The 16996-nt window shown below is 39.3% G+C and overlaps 1 protein-coding gene across 3 annotated transcripts in view; it reads right to left on the reverse strand.

Moving 5' to 3' along the window:
* Positions 1-15506, reverse strand: part of LOC138803460 (coiled-coil domain-containing protein 30-like) — a 103235-nt gene extending 87729 nt beyond the window's left edge. For all 3 annotated transcript variants that reach the window (XM_069987504.1, XM_069987502.1, XM_069987505.1), the window contains exons 1-3: positions 15423-15506; positions 2716-2906; positions 907-996 (exon numbers count right to left, since the gene is read on the reverse strand). In XM_069987504.1, coding sequence (XP_069843605.1) covers positions 907-996; positions 2716-2748 — 123 coding nt within the window. In that variant the 5' untranslated portion in view covers positions 2749-2906; positions 15423-15506. The remainder of the gene's footprint in view (positions 1-906; positions 997-2715; positions 2907-15422) is intronic.
* Between the last annotated feature and the right edge of the window lie 1490 nt (positions 15507-16996).

A 16996-nucleotide genomic window follows, 5' to 3' on the forward strand; every position in this document is an offset into this window, starting at 1 on the left:
GCAAATAATATTTCACTTATATGTGATTCTTTTGTTAGGTAGAATCATATAAAATTGGTGACATGTGATTGTTGTTTACTTGTAAATGTAAATTTCATATGGTTGGCTCTAACATACTTTAGAGACATTTACATGATTATGAAAAACAAATTTAAATAGAAAAATGAATATATGGCAAAAAGAGAGATGGTACATTAACCACCATGTATAACATGTTCTCCTATTAAACATTTTGTTTAATTTCAAAGTATGTACATCATTAACAAGGCTTAACTTATGCTAGAGTTCTTTGTTCAGAAATTATTCTTAAAGATTTCAAAAGCTGAAAAACTCAACTTCAATTACATTTTGCTTTTATTTCTTTTTTGCTAGTCCTGGGGCTAGTGCTTTACCACTTGGAGCCACAGCACTTCTTCTGGCTTTTTTTGTGTGATTAATCGGAGATAAGGGTCTCATGGGCTTTCCTGCCAGGCAGGGCTGGCTTTGAACTGTGATCTCAGATCTCAGCCTCATGAGTAAGTAGGATTACAGGTATGAGTCACCAGTACCTGGCTTTTAAAAAAATTTCTTAAAGAGAACAAATATTGTACAAACCCAGGTCCTTGTGTATGGCAGGCAAATATTCTACCACTGAATCACACCTCTAACCTCCAATGTGATGCCTTAAATGATATGATATTATTATACTGCCTACATACACTTTGACATATTCAATAAAAAACAAGCTATTATGTTAAACAGATAACTTATTTTCCCCTCCAATATTTATGTGTTCATAATACTTTTATGCCCAGTTTGACCACGCTTAAGTATGCATCTACATGTTTTAATATATTCAGACAAATTCAAGGCAAAAGCCATTTGTTATTAGAAACTGTAATTAAGTAGAAGAATATAATTTTTGACCTCACTCAGACTGTTTTTACACTGCTGCCCAGGTTCTTGATGCTTCTGATGTTCTCTTTGCAGAAGCTGATATGTTTCTTCAAATTTCTCCTTATCCAAAATTAAAAAATAAAGTAAATATCAATCAATATTAAAGCTAATGTTATTTATACCCAAACCCCATGAGGCCAGCCAATACATTTTCAACAAAGCAATATTGATTTCGGAAGAGACAAAAATCTTTACTCTTTTGATAAGCCTACAGAACAAAGAGATAGGTAGTAAATCTGTAGTATTTATGTTTCATGTGAAAGTGATTTAGGAAAAAAATACCTACAAAGTTTCGTAGAGAACCTATAAAGAAAAAAATGGCTTGTATTACAACCTGACAAAGGTTAAAAAAGGTTAAAAAAGTTAAACACACTTGTCAAACGACTCTGCCACTCCATTCCTTGGGACAAGCACAAGAGAAATGAAAGCAAATGAACATTAAAAAAAAAAAAGAAAGCAAATGTCCATAAACACTAATAGATGTTACAGTACCTTAGCCGAAAAATCACAGAACAATCTCACTCATAAACTGAGATCTAAAACATCTTAAACATTTTTCTTAAACCGAATACAATAATTTTTAGAAATAATACCACATCATGAACACATGGGCTGATCACAGGGCTGACTCTTCAGATCTATAACCAAGGCAAGCATTTGTTCATTCGGAAATGTATTTATGACTCTCATATAGACCAAGGACATATACAGGTACCAAATCCAAATTCTGTGTGTGTGTGTGTGTGTGTGTGTGTGTGTGTGTGTGTGTGTGTGTGTGTGTGTGTGTGTGTGTGTGTGTGTGTGTGTGTGTGTGTGTGTGTGTGTGTGTGTGTGTGATTCAAGGGGCTTGAACTCGGCCTGGGCGCTGTCCCTGAGCTCTTTTGCTCAAGGCTAGCACTCTACCACTTTGAGGCACAGTGTCACTTCTAGTTTTTGAGTGGTTCATTGGAGATAAGAGTCTCAGGGTTTCTTTCCTGCCCTGGCTGGCTTTGAACTGTGAGCCTCAGATCTCAGCCTCCTAAGTAGTAGTAGCAGGATTACAGGAATAAGCCATTGATGATGGGGTTTCCAAATTCTTTAACTTAGCATATGAGTCTCTCTTATCAGGCTAGGGTTCCTGACAAAATATCCAGCATTTTTGAACAAATCTCCAGCATATCTCAGCATTCAGTCATATGACCCAATATGAATTAAATACTCTGTGCATTTTTCAGAATGCCTTTACTGGGTTAGCACCTAATCAGCCTTCAAAGCTCCTTGCCATTACTTTCTCTGGAAGCCTTTGCTGGTCTCCCTGCCCATCCTCTCAGCCCTTCCCTGGAGTTTCCTGGCCTTCTGTGCCTCCTCCCATAAAACTATTCATACTGAACCATAACCACTAGCTTACTTCTTTCCATTGGTTTTCAAGTTCTTGAAGGTCCAGGTCATGTCTAATTGACCTCTGTTTTTTTTTTTTTTGTAGTATTGATGTTTAAACTTAGAGTCTTGCACTTTTCAGACAGGTGTTCTAGTCCTTGAACCATGCCCCCAGACCTTTTGGCTTTAGGTATTTTTTAAATAGGTTCTCATACTTCTGCTGAGGCACTCCACAGATTGCAACTCTACTACCACTTTCTAATTCACTGGGAGTACAGGCACGTACCAATGTGTCAAGTCCCAAATATGTATCCTGAAGCACAATTCAACTGGCTTCCTGATATTTTAATGTATAAATAAATAAATGGATGCAGGTAAAATTGGCTTTCTTCTTATTCAATTATCTAGTTATTTTTTGAATACCTGGGGAAAATATTTCTGTAGGTTACTGCTCATTGTCTTTGAGACTCTGGCTTGGAGTCCACAAGTTCCAAGTTCCCCAAGATTGTACTTCTCTCTACCAGTACATGTGCAATCTGTTCACTGGGGCTTCTTAGAGCTATTTTGTACAAATCTTCTTGATACAACATTTTCAGTTTTCTTTATTAGGACTTCTGTTAGGAAGAAATAACAAAAAAGTGTTAAAGGAAATACAGATGGATAACATAAGATATTGAAGTTCTTAGATTTTAAGAATCAATAGCAGGGTGCCAGTGGTTCATGTCTGTAATCTTAGCTACTCAGAAGGCTGAGATTGGAGAGGTTGTGATTCAAACCCAACCCAGGCAAGAAAGTCCATGAGACTCTTATCTCCAATAAACTACTCAGAAAAAGCCAGAAGTGTTTCGGTGGCTCAAGTGGTAGAGCCCTAGCCTTGTGCACAGAGAGGCTCAGAAACAATGCCCAGGCCCTGAGGATCCAAGCCAAAAAAAAAAAGAATAAAAATAAGCCATACTGATATTATCACCTTCTTCCTCTCTTCCTAACATGCTTGCAAACTATCAGAAACAAGCCCCAAAACAAATAGCGGTAAAAAGGCTCTCTACAGCAGTAGGCTTTCTCATGGCTATGGAGCTTTCCATCTCATAAGAGGGCAAGGAAATTTTATTAGGCACTCAAGTTTGAGTTAACTTATATTTTTATTGTTTTACTGAGCACTTGTTATGTGGCAGGTATTGAACAAAGCAGAAAATCCAGGAGCTAAGGAGCTAAATCAGAGGGTATGGGCAAGGAGACCAGAAAAGGCTTTCAGAAGAGGTAATGTTGAAGAATTTTGAAAACTGATTAGGTCCTAGCCAAGCTGGGAGAGACATTTCTGGGAAAGGTTTGACACACATGTATCTCAATCTTTACTGCAACCTAAGGAGGTCAGAGCAATTCTTGTCCCTGTTTAAGCTATGAACATGCAGACAAGAAACCAAACAATATGTCCAACGTCACTCAACTAATCCTGCCTGATAATATCCAGATATCTTGACTTCTCAGCCCTTTTGCCAGTTAACCTATACTTCTACCCCACGTCAGACACTCATTCCACAGTAATTTCCTAGGCTTTGTCATGACCACTACTGGTAGTGTCTTCTCAGTCTCAAGCATCCTATCTTCTAACCATTACTTCCTGTGTACTTCTAGCTGCTCAGTATCAACAAATTTTCAACATACCATAAACTACAAGCTATTGGTCTTACACACTTTATAAAGTTCCTTATCCTGCTCCTTTTCTCATTTGCATTGCTTTGTTTTGTTTTGTTTTTTTTTTTGAGACATGGTCATGCTGGCCTCAAACTTGTAGTCCTCCTGCCTCAGTTGTGCAAGGGCTGGGATTACAGGAGTGCATCACTGTGTCTGGTTCTCATTTATTTTTACCCAGCTTAAACCACATGGTCCACAATTATAATCCCTCTATTGAAAATATTCAGAATTCTCTTGTCTGTCTTTCTTTCCATTATAATTGCTTGGCAAAGTTGTAGTCTGTTTAAATACAACTCTCCAGAAACTGCAGGGCTAGAGAATACAGAACAGCCAGCAGTTTGGTATGATTTTAAATTCATGTCCACTAACCCTAAGTGACATCTTAACACTGCTCAGAAATCATCTATATATCCCTTCTTACCCTCTTTCTCTCATTCCTTATACACTTGGACTATTATTTCACTGCCTCTTTTTCCTCTAGTCTCCATCACCTCCTTTTCCATCCTCATTTTCATCTGATCAACCTACTTCCTATTTCACTGAGAAGTGAAGCTCTCCAAAGAGAACTTCCACAAGCTCACCTTATAAAATCTACCAACTCCTGCATATTCTTCCCTCTTGCAAAAAAAAAAATAATGAACTTTCTATACTTCTAAAGCCAAGCCAGCCATTCCATCCTCCTACTTTTCAATCCCTTATTAGCTAATTTATATTTGTAGGAAGATGTTGGTAGTAGAATAATGGGATGCATTGGACCCTATTCCTTTTCATCTTTTTTTCTGGCCCTGGGGTTTAAATTCAGGGCCTGGGTGCTATCCCTGAGCTTTTTTTTTTTTTGTTTAAGGCTACTGCTCTACCACTAGAGCAAAAGCTCCACCTTTTGGTGATTAATTAAAGATAAGAGTCTCAGACTTGGGGCTGGGAAGGTGGCTCATGGTAGAGTGCTTGCCTTGCATGCCTGAGGCCCTGGGCTCGATTCCTCAGCACCACATAAGCAAAAAGAAAAAAAGCTGGAAGTGGTGCTGTGGCTCAAGTGGTAGAATGCTAGCCTTGAGCTGAAGAGCTGAGGGACAGTGCCCTGGCCCAGAGTTCAGGCCCCACGACCGGACCTCTCCCCCCAACCCAACAAAAAAAAAGGGTCTCAGACTTTTCCTGCCCATACTGGCTTTGAACTGAGATGTTCAGATCTCTGCCTCCAGAGTAGCTAGGATTACAGGGATTACAGACATGAGACCCTGATGCCTGGCACCTTTTTATCTTTATTTTTTGCCAGTCCTGGGGCTTGAACTAAAGGCCTGGGCACTGTCCCTAAGCTTCTTTTTTTTTTATTGTGATAATACAGAGGGGTTACAATTACATGGGCAAGGTAATGAGTACATTTCTTATCAAGCATTGTTGCCTCCTCCTTTGTTTCCCCTTCCCAACCCTTCCCATCCCCCTCCCCCCACCTGCCAAAGTTGTAAAGTTCGTTTTTTGACATAACAACTTGTACATCTCATTCTTGCAATGGGTCAACCTGTATCCTTATTTAAATGATATTTTTTTGCCCTTCCCCTCCACAAATTATACCAACATCAAATACAGTGAAAGCAGGGGTTATACCGTGAGGGAGGGACATACAAAGCAACAAAGAAATCATCTTATAAATATGTTAGAAAAAATTGCATGAAAGAAAAAACATTTGAATACTTATCCTGGGGTTCATTTCACCTAACATCAACTTATCTGACCTTTTCTGCTTGTCTCAGACATCTACTAGTTATTGCAAATAAGGGAAACCATGGGACCTATGCTTCTTTGGGCCTGGCTTACTTCACCCTAGCTTCTTTTGCTCAAGTCTAGCACTCTACCACCTAAGCCAAAGTGCCATTTCTGGCTTATTCTGTTTATATGGTACTGAACCCAGGGCCTCAGGCATGCAAGTCAAGCACTCTACTACTAAGCCTCATTCCTAGCTTTCCTTTTTATCTTGAAGACAGCACTTTTGGGCTAACTAGTGGAGTACTTGCCTAGCATGCAGAAGGCCCTGGGTTCAATTACTAGCAATTCAGAAAAAGAAAAGGGAGGAAAGGGGAAGATGAGGGGAGAAAAAGGGAATAGGGGAGGAGGAAGTGAAGGAGGAAGAGGATGAAAAGGAGAAAAATTAAAAGAGAAGGAGGAGGAAGAGCAGGATACTTGGAGGGGACTGCTTCCTCTATATTGCTTCATGAAGCTTTCTTCCTAATCGAGCATTATAATCATCTTAGGGACATCCTTCATCTAACAAACTTAAAACAAAATCTTTCCATCTAATGTTCCCCCTCCAGCTTCTACTCTATTTCTATATTCTTCTTTAAGAAAAACTTCAAAAAAGGATAAGCCAACCATGGTTCTCCTCTTCCTCTCCTACTATCCTTTCCATAGTTCAATCTGGATTTCTTATCTACCAAGCCACAGAAAGAGCCCAAGTTCACAATAATCTCTGCGTGGCCAAATGCAGTGATCACTCATCAGTTTCCATTCCACATACCTATCCTGGTATTTGACTCCATTGTTTATATTTTTCCTTAGTATAGTCATCATTTCTCTGCTGGGATTCCCACATTCTTCTGGGTTTCCTTTCTTACGTGCCACTCCTCAGATTCCTTCACTGACATCTCATCATTCCATTCTCTAATCACTGGAATGTTCCTGAACCCAGCCCTAGACATCTTGCTTTCTTTATATTTGCTCTCTGGGTCATTTGCTGTAAGTAATGCCAAAGCTTTAAGTATTAGCTGTATGTTGATGATTGCCAGAAATATATCTCCAGTTTGCCTTGCATTCCAGACATGTATGCATTTGTCTGCTTGGCATTTTCACATGGATGTCTAATATATGCCTCAAAACTTAAACTCTTCAAAAGCAAACCCTTCCTGTCTCACCTAGGCAAAGCATCCCATATTTCTTCTACCTGAGTAGTTAGAAATGCAAATCTAGCTGCTCAAGCCAAGAAGCTTTGGGTCAACAGTAACATCTTTTCCTTTTCTTCCATTCCACATCAAATCCACCAATAAAATAAGTAATCTCTACCTTCAAAATATATTATTTGGTAGTGAGAAAAAGTTTTATTTATAAAAATATTTAGGACACAACTCAGAAGATCTATGTAGTGACTAGGAACAAGATATATTTAACAAATTATCTCATCTTTTTCTATAAGATTTAGTAAGTATGACAGAGCATAGTAATCTTTAGAAGCAGTAAATCTTTTCTGTACTGGAAATGGGACCTAGGGCATAGTTCTTTATTACTGAATACTACTAGCCCTCTTAAATTTTGATTGGATTTGTAGTTTTATTTTAAAGTAAGCAAGAATAGAATGAGCTGTAGGACTTTACTTTCAAGAATATAGTATCATGAAATTTACATAGTGATGTGAACACGGGTATTTACAATCTTTTTTTTTCAGAGTTACAGTATTGATGCCATAATCAAATCATTGGCCAAAGTTTTAAACTGCCAGATTTTCTAGACTAGAGGGTGAAGAAGTAGCATTTCTATTGTATCTTTACTGGAGCTTGTGGTGTAAGTAGCTGCCATCAGGTAAATGCTTTTGCCCAGAAGAACACTGTAGATCTGTTAATGTTAGAACTAAGAGGAATCTTGACATTAAAAAAAAACTGGGCTGGGAAGGTGGCTCAGTGGTAGAGCGCTTGCCTTGCATGCCTGAGGCCCTGGGTTCCATTCCTCAGCAACACATAAGCAAAAAGAAAAAAGCCGGAAGTGGCGCTGTGGCTCAAGTGGTAGAGCACTAGCCTTGAGCTGGGACAACACCCAGGCCCAGAGTTCAGGCCCCATGACCGGACCCCCCCCCCAAAAAAAAAAAAAAACAACCCTAAGTTAATAATCTCAAGGTCCATTCTTATCAGAAAAAGGAATATACAGAGGCTTAGGTAAAAACCACTACAAAGTGTTTTTTCCAGTCCTGGGCTTAAACTCTGGGCCTGGGCACTGTCTCCTAGCTTCTTTTGCTCAAGGCCAACACTCTATGCCACAGCACCATTTCCAACTTTTTCTGAGTAGTTTTCTTGAAGATAAGAGTTCCATGGACTTTCTTGCTGGGGGGCTGGCTTCAAACTGTGATTCTCAGATCTCAGCCTCCTGAGTAGCTAGGATTACAGGCATGAGCCACCAACACACAGCAAGTTTTGAGTTTTAAGGTGATAGCATCTTTTCAGAGCTATAGAACCTGAAGAATCCATAGACAGTACATAGACAATGGACAGAGTCAACAATGAAAAAAGAGCTTCTGACTAATGAAAATGGGGGGCAGTAGAAAAATATTTACAAAAGAAAAACATGTTAGGAATGAAGGAATCTTAATCAAAGGTTAAAAAATTATTTTAACCATATTGAGGGAATGTGCTGATTGTCTGACTCATGTAAATGTTACCCCTCTGTATATCACCTCTATAATAATAATAAATTTTAAAAAATGTAATTTTTGATTAAGCATTTGTATTGAGACATATTCCTGGGAAAAGAAAACCTTGTATTGTGCAAGACTAATCACTAAAAATAATGAAGCTACCTTTAAAAAATTGGGACAAACAACTTTAAACTTTCATCATTGTATTACTAGGGTGCTGTAAAAAAATTTATGTATACAGAAATACATATTGGCACTAGGTCAGAAAGAATCTTCTGTTTCTTGCAATATGATAGAGTGCAGTCCAGAAAAAACTTTCCTACTGAAAATAACTAAGAGTGCTGGGAGAAATTAAAGCAAACTCATTATATGAATAAAAGTAGATGCAAACTTTAAAATCAACAGAGGAAAACTCAATATAGTCATGAAAAGCAAGAAAGAATAACAGTGCAGAACATAAAATACATTATATGAATGACAACTTTCTCTGTACTAGAGATTGAAAACAAACAATAATAAAATTTCTGTTCCATCCACAGACCATTATAAAAGGAAGTTCTAAAAAGAAAATGATTCCAAACATCTGAGATGAAAATGCTAAGCAAAGACAATATATGTCTGGTAAATATGATCACATATAACAACATGCAAAATAAGACAACTATTCTAAAGAGATTCTATCTGTATTTTTCCTGTAGCTTTGTAGTGCTTCATAAATAGTTTATGAGTTCTTAATATACTGGTGAAAGCATTACAATGCAGCAGTCTGGCATATTGAGTATTTTGAGATAGAGCCACTTGAAAAACATCAGTTATATGATCACCTGAATCTTCTATTTCTTAAAAGCATGAGATGAAATTCCCATGGGAACGATGGCCTTCCTATATTAGAAGGAGGGCAACATTCTCCTCATTGACTATAGAAAGTTGAGGCCCAGAGAATTCTGAACTGACTTAGCTATACTAACTCCTGTATTTGGAGCCTTTTCATATATCCAGTTCAGTGATTGACTTCAATAGCTTCTTTAGGTCTTTATTTTCTTAGGAGGGTTCCTGTATCACTTAAGAATTACTTTAAATGAATCTGTATGCTTCTCTAATCAATATGTCTTATGTTAATTTCTCAGGCCCGGCAAAAATATTAGGCACTTTACAAGGTAGGTATTATGGAAGCATAGAAACAACTAAGATGAGGCATGGTCCCTGCCCCATCGGAGCTGACAAAGGTAATTATAGCACAAGATAGTAAGTGCTGGAAAAGATGCTGCAAGAAATTACTGCCTCTCACATGCACACTTCACATTATTTCAGAACACGTACTTTAAAAATGACAGGCAGAACATCACTTAAAACACTACAAGTTCTTTTCTTGGCAGTATGGGTGGAAAATCTATAGTAATTTCCCATTCCTTTTACCTTTGTTCATGTTCCAAATGTTCTATTAATTGTAGAGTATTAATGTTTAAAATTAGGAAAACATTAAAATCAATGGAATGTTTTTCTTCCCTCTGTGAAGTTTCAGGTATCGTTTGTCTATTCTTCCACCTAAGAAGAAACAATGCATTTTTCTTATCCTGAATCCACAGCTCATATTTTAACCCATATTAAAGATGCAGTCCATGAAAGAGCCACTGTTGTGATTATAAGCTGAGAAATGAAGAGCCGCTCACTCTTCCTCAGTGAGGTTCTTTCTCTACGCTTGCTCATTCTCATGTTCTCAGACACTGTTTTCCATAGATAGCATCAGGACATAACAGTAAGTCTGTGGATAGTCATCATCTCTCATTTTTTTCTATTAACATACCAAGTTTAGGACATATGGTTTAGGACATATGGTCATGATACCCATAAACAGAAAAGTCTACAAAATAAAGTTGCTTTATCATTATACTAGAACTGATAGATTAAGATGTCTGAAATACTAGTAGAAGATTACTTTTAAATTATGTTTCTGGTTAGTAAGGCAGCCTTACAAAGGTACTTTTATGTGGCTAATAGTCTGAAAGTTAGCTATGTGCTCTAGGCACTATATTAAGAACATCATGCCAGGTAACAGTGGCTCACGCCTGTAACCCTAGCTACTCAAGAGGCTGAGATCTGAGGATCACGGTTCAAAACCAGCCACTGGAAATGGCACAGTGGCTCAAGTGGTAGAGCACTTGTCTTGAGCTGAAGAGCTCAGAGACAGTGTCCAGGCCCAGAGTCCAAGCTCCACAACGGACAATTTTTTTTTTAAGAACATCATATATTTGTTACCAGAGTCATATGTCTTATCTTACATTTTATAGATGAGCATGCAGGCTTACTTACAGAGGCTTAAGGGACTTGTTTGCTCACATAAGTGGTAAGGAGAAACATTGAAGTTGGAACAAATACAGGTAAAGGTAGCTGAGACTACAGTTATCCTTTAATTTATTCTTTCCTTCTTCCACAGAATTAAGACATTTAGTTTTTGGACTAACCACAATACTGCCTTGCTAACTGCTAGGTATAGCTGTATGATTATGCTCTAATCAGTGGGATGTAAATATAATTCTATACTGTTTCCATCAAGGGTTCTTAAAGGGCCAAGTCGCTCCTTCCTCCTTTCAACTGACTGGAATTCAGACAGCCAAAGCCTGAGCAGCCTGATGATAAATACAGAACCATGTTGGGGGAAAATATCCTTGTCTCTGACAATTCTAAGATGCTGCCTACTTGTTACAGCCTTTCTTCTTGGTATTTTTTTTTTTTGTTGCCAGTCCTGGGGCTTAAACTTAGGGCCTGGGCACTGTCCCTAAGCTTGTTTTTGCACAAGGCTAGCACTCCACAACTTAAGAGCCACAGTGCCACTTCTGGCTTTTTCTGCTTATGTGTTACTGAGGAATCACATGCAGGGCTTTATGCATGTTAGGTGAGCATTCTACCACTAGAGCCACATTCCCAGCCCTCTTCTTGATTTTTATATAATAAAAATAAATTTCTTTAGGGACTGAAGGGCTTCATACCTACTAAGCAAGTGTTCTCACACAGTTAAATCTCTAGCCTGGCTTGTCAGTATTATTTTGAGCCTTCTGTCCCTCAGAGCCTGCCAATCCTAATGACTACAGGATTGTACTGAAAGTGTACAGAACCATAATAAATCCTGGGAACTAAAATGCTGCATAGAATTAGAAAAGAAGCTGGACAATCATTAACAGTCTCTTCTAAAGGACAGGTGTGGTGGCCTGCACCTGTAATCCTAACATTTAGGAGGTTGAAACAGAAGCCAGGTTTGCTCTTAGTGAGTTCTGGAGGTCAGCCTAGGCTACATAACAAGACTCTTGCTTTAGAAAAAAAGCTCCTCTTGATCCATGAGGTCTTTTGTTTGTTGGTTTCCCTTGCTGCTTGACCTGGAAGGACTTTCTCTGCTTCTTCATCAGTAAGGCTGAAAACAGCCATTTTGATCCTAATCCTATACAACATCCTAGTTAAATAAGCCCTTCTACTTTTATATCTCTTGGTTAATTTTTTTGGTGTGCCAATCCCAGGGCTTCTGTGCAGGGTCTGGGTGCTATCCTTGAGCTGTCTTGTTCAAAGCTAGTGCACTACCACTTGAGCCACAGCCTTACTTCTGGCTTTTTGGTAGTTAATTGGAGATAAGCATCTCAGAGACTTTCCTGCCTGGGATGGGTTCAAATGAACTAGAGATCTCAGCTTCTTGAGTAGCTAAGATTGCAGGTATGAACCATTGGTGCCCAACTTGATTCAATTTTTTTTTGAGACAGTTTTTCGTTACCCAATGGATTATGCCCTCCTCTGCATGTACATTTCTACACTTGTAGGTAAAGTGGATTAGAAGTAGGAATACAAATAGGAAAATCCTAATCTTTGAGGACTGATGAGAAGATGCAAGTTCCAGAGACCAGCATATAGGGTAAGAGGGTAATATAAAGTGAGTTTATTTAAATCAATGCTATGTCCAGTTGAATAATAAACAACTCTGCTTGAACAATCTATTCATTTCCCCTCTTCCATAATTAAAAATCACCATCACTCTGTTGATAAATCCTGGATGTAATCTCAAGCCCTCCTCACTCCATCCTTACTCCCTTATTCCTACTATCACAAATGGTATCACAAACTATACAGCTTCTACTACCTCTCCCATCATCTTCTACTTCATCTTCTATGCCCATTGGCTTAGTTTAAGCTCTGCTGACTACCTACTCATCAGAATGCAACAGCATTCTTAACTGATATTCCTGTTGCCAGGCTGGGCCTTATCCAGTTTGCAGTCTGTGTTCTGCAAAGCTGCCACATGAATTTGCTCTGAATGCAAATTACTTGCTGCTTCACATTCTTACTGCTTTCAAACAGAGCTCAAAACCCTTAGCTTCGCTCCAGAAACTCCACAACGAAGTCCCTCCTGTCTCTCTAGTCTTCTCTTCTGCTCCACATTACCGGTAGCCTTTCAGGCCACATAATTATTCTGTCTTGCTCTTATATTTCCTTGACTTTGGACAATTAGATACCTCTGCCTACAATGGTATTATTACATTATAAAACAAGCATTTTTCCCATGGTTTGAGACTTGGTGGTTGAGAGATTTTAAAATCTAATGCAACAGACCTTGAGGTATCCTTTAACTTATAAATGCCCTGACATCTAAACTATATCTAAAATTGCCCACCCAACAAAGTACACAAGAATATTGTTCTCTACAAGGTAGAGAAAGAAGGAATGCTCACTTAGCATTGTAAGGAAGTGCATCCTGAAAGTATTTTTAGGTCTTTAAAATCTTGTAGAAGAAGGAGGTAGCAAATTGAAGTGTCCAAGCAAGCTGATATAGAAATGGAATTATGAAGGGAAAGAGAGTCAGGAGAATGGGTACAGTCATTTCTACTTGTTATTTTTTTCTCCTAGAAGGTGCCTTTCAATGACCATACTGGATCAAAACTGTACCTCATACAGCAGCAAAGACTTTACTTTGAATATAAATGGTCTCTAAATGACTCTAAGGAACATAGTAAAATAGCCTGGCCACAAAAATGGGAATATCTTGTCAAGCAAGTTTTCATCTTATCCCTTCTTTCTTCCTTCCATGTAAATACAATTTGAACGCAGCTCTCTTAAATATATTATATAGCCTTTTCTCCGTTCAAATTCCCAAGTGAGAAGTATATTTTTTAAAAGTTGAAAACAATGTAGCAATATGGCAAATATTCAACATATAAAATTAAGTGAAAAGATAAAATGTACATCCTAACTATGTAAAATTCCACACGTGAGGGGATTGACACAGATCAGAAGAATTTGTCCCTACTGTCACCTTGGGTTGGTAATTGTTTTCTGGACTGTCCTGCACACAGTAGGACATATAGCAACATCCTTAACCTCTGCTAACGAGATGCCAGAAGTACATTCCCAATTGTAGTAACTAAAACTGTTTCCATACAATGTCTCTTGGAGACATACATATGCCATGATAATAGGAAAAATTAATTTTTATTAGTTTTGTCAATGATGATTGTTCAAGAAATGGTTTATAAAATAATAGTATCTTTCTTCAAGAATTAGTTTACTTAGCTCCATTTAATGTGAAAAATTTTAAAAAGCAGAATTTCTTTTTTTCTGAATTGTCATAGAAGACAAAGCTAACTTTTTCATAATTTGGAAATATGACATGACTCTAGACATAACACAAATACTTCAATTGTCCTGAAAAAATCAAAACATACAAAATTATTACCCTCCTTATGTATCTATTCAAAATGTATACTTAGCTAGTTGCTGGTGGATGAGATCTAAGGATCCAGATTCAAAGCTAGCCCAGCAGAAAAGTCAATGAGACTCCAATAAACCAGCAAAACACTAGTCAGAATGTATGGCTCAAGTAGTAGACCACCAGCTGTGAGTGGAAAAAAAATAACTCTAGTGTTTAAGGATCTGAGTTCAAGCCTCAATGCTGGCACATAAAAAATGAGTATATATTCAAATAATTTACATTTAGCTAGGTGTGGTAGCTTACACTGTATTCTCAGCTATTTGAGAGGCAGATGGATGATTGGTTCAAGGCCAACCTGGGCAAAAAGGAAGACCCTTTTCAACAATAAACTGGGCATAGCAGTACAGGTCTGTCATCCCAGCTACAATAGGAGGCATACATAGGAGGAGTGTAGTTTAATGCCAGCCAGGGGCAATAATGTGAGACCCTATTCCAAAATAACTAAAGCAAAAAGTTCTCGGGCCATGGATACCAATTGTACAGTGCTTGTCAGAGGGAGGTCCTCAGTTCAAATGCCAGTATTGTCTCCCCGCCCCCATACTTAAACCTGAATACTGAAGAAATAATAAGAGTCAACACACAAGACAAACTAATCACACTTTCCATACTAAAATTCTTGCTCTATACTGAAGCCCTTCTGAAAAAATCTTTTTGTCCTAAGCCTGTTCCCTTGCCAAAAAATATGTTTTCAGTTTCTCCTCTTCATTGGTTTACATTGGGAAGAATTTTTTTCTTCTTCAGAAAACAGAAAGATGAAGCAGAAGCATTGTTTCAAGCATCTCTCCTCTAGAAAATTCTCAGTTTGTTGAATTTATATGGTCTGTTTTATGATTATTTTTGAATGACATTTTCACATCACTAACATTTATGCTGAACCTTGTGCTAATTAAACAGGAACCTGACATGGATCCAACACTGCCATTTTAATTTTTTTCTCCATTTTCAAATGTACTAGGTATGCAGTAATCTAATGTATATATTTAGCAATGTTCATTTCTCCAGCTAGGCTCCAATTTATCCAAGACAGAAAGCCTGCCACAGTACAGAGAGACAGAAAATCTTCACAACGACTGCAGGGCTGGAGAATGTGAAATGCTTAGCCATGCAAAACACTGCAATAGGAAAGCAGAAGAGGGGTGGTGGATGGATGACAGAGGTGCTGAGGACGATTGGCCATCAATAACATGCCGTGTGGACAGGAGAGGGTAGAAATGGTTGTGGGATGAAGAAGATGAGGAAACGTGACTGATTGGAGTGATGGGAGAATAGATGAACGTGGAAGGCAGAGGGTAACTGACTGACTTGATGATCTCCGATGCTGGAGTTACCGCAGACTTCCGGAGCTTCATTGCGATTCAAGGTTCTGCATGGCGAACAAAGACAAAAAGAGAAGAAAACCGCAACTACAAGGAGGGGAAAACTGTGCCCGTGGACTTGGTGGTGGCGGGTCGTCCCCTTCGAGGGCTGGATTCCGTCGGTTGCTGAAGTGAGAAAAGGAATGTTCGTCCCGCGGGTTCTAAACCCGCTCGGAACCAGCGCGGAGGTCACTGGGGACGTGGGGCAGAGATCCTTCGGCAGGACGAATTACTCCAGCCCGGGGCTGCAAAGGCCGAGCCGGACAGCGTTCTCAGGTAGTTTGGGGCCGTGCTGGGAGAGGAGCGAGAAAGACTTGGAATGTGGAAGAGGGGAGAAGCAACGCTTTCCTTCTCGGAGAGGAGTCCCGGACTTTAGGAAGCAGATCGGAAACTTTTCTCCCAGAGGCTACAGCGAGATTCCGAGGGTCGCTCGGCTCCTGGCTGCTCACAGCGGCCCACCGAGTCCCGGCGTCATAGCAACCGCGCCGGCCGTAGAGAGCACAGGCGTGCTTCCGGTGGGAACCATAGATACGACGTTTCCTCTGAAAACTTTGTTACGGCGCATACCATTGGCCTTCAGGCGAGGAGGGCGGGGTTCTCCCTGTGGTCTCATTAGCACGACTCAGTCTATTGGCTCTGGAGGTAGCAGTAACCATAGTAACTATGCAGCGTTGATGTACACACTTCTAATAGAGTCTAATTCTGATTCTGGTCAGATCTCTGGCCTACTTACCTTAGATTTAGTTACTTCCTTCTTAGGGTAGGGTGTTAGGACAGAGTTTGGGGCCTATATCTGTCATGAACCATCTAGGGTGGTCCAGATGAAACCACGTACTTTGAAACAGCTTATTGTAAAAATGAAGATGCTGGGTTTGGGAATTACTACGACTGGCACACTTAAAACCGATGAAAGTTCGGTTTGGGTGGGTTGTATCTCTTACTACTTAAGTAATGCAAAATAAAAATTTTCAGTGAGCCAGGCACCGGTGGCCCACACCTGTAATCCTAGCAACTCAGGAGGCTGAGATCTGAGGATCGTGATTCAAAGCCAGCCCAGGCAGGAAAGTCCATGAAACTCTTACCTACAGAAAACCGGAACTGACTGCTCCTCAAAGTGGTAGAGCGCTAGCCTTGGGCAAAAAGGCTCATGGGCAGCGCCCAGGCCCTGAGTTCAAGCCCCTCGACCACAAAATAAAAGTTTGACCACAAAAATACTTTTCACGGAGCCAAAATTGAACTATAACGAGTTATAATATTCAAAGATGACCTGGGGGGCGAGGAAATACCCTTTGCACGATTTCAGGTTGGGCTTGTCAAAGCTCAATTTCACTTATACTTCAGAGCCCTTTGTTTTGTCAGTACCCCAAACATGGTCTTACTGGCATTGTAAATCCAAATGTCTGCTTGTTCTATGTGCATTATCTGGATGGATCTCATCTCTTTTTTTGTGCATGTACCTTAAGACAGCCCTTGCAAGTTCTTCATTCCCCAACCCCTACACCATTCTCAAATGCTCACCAC

The sequence above is a fragment of the Dipodomys merriami genome, unplaced genomic scaffold (assembly GCF_024711535.1).
Source record: "Dipodomys merriami isolate MVZ:Mamm:240054 unplaced genomic scaffold, mDipMer1.0.p SCAF_34, whole genome shotgun sequence".
NCBI lineage: Eukaryota > Metazoa > Chordata > Mammalia > Rodentia > Heteromyidae > Dipodomys > Dipodomys merriami.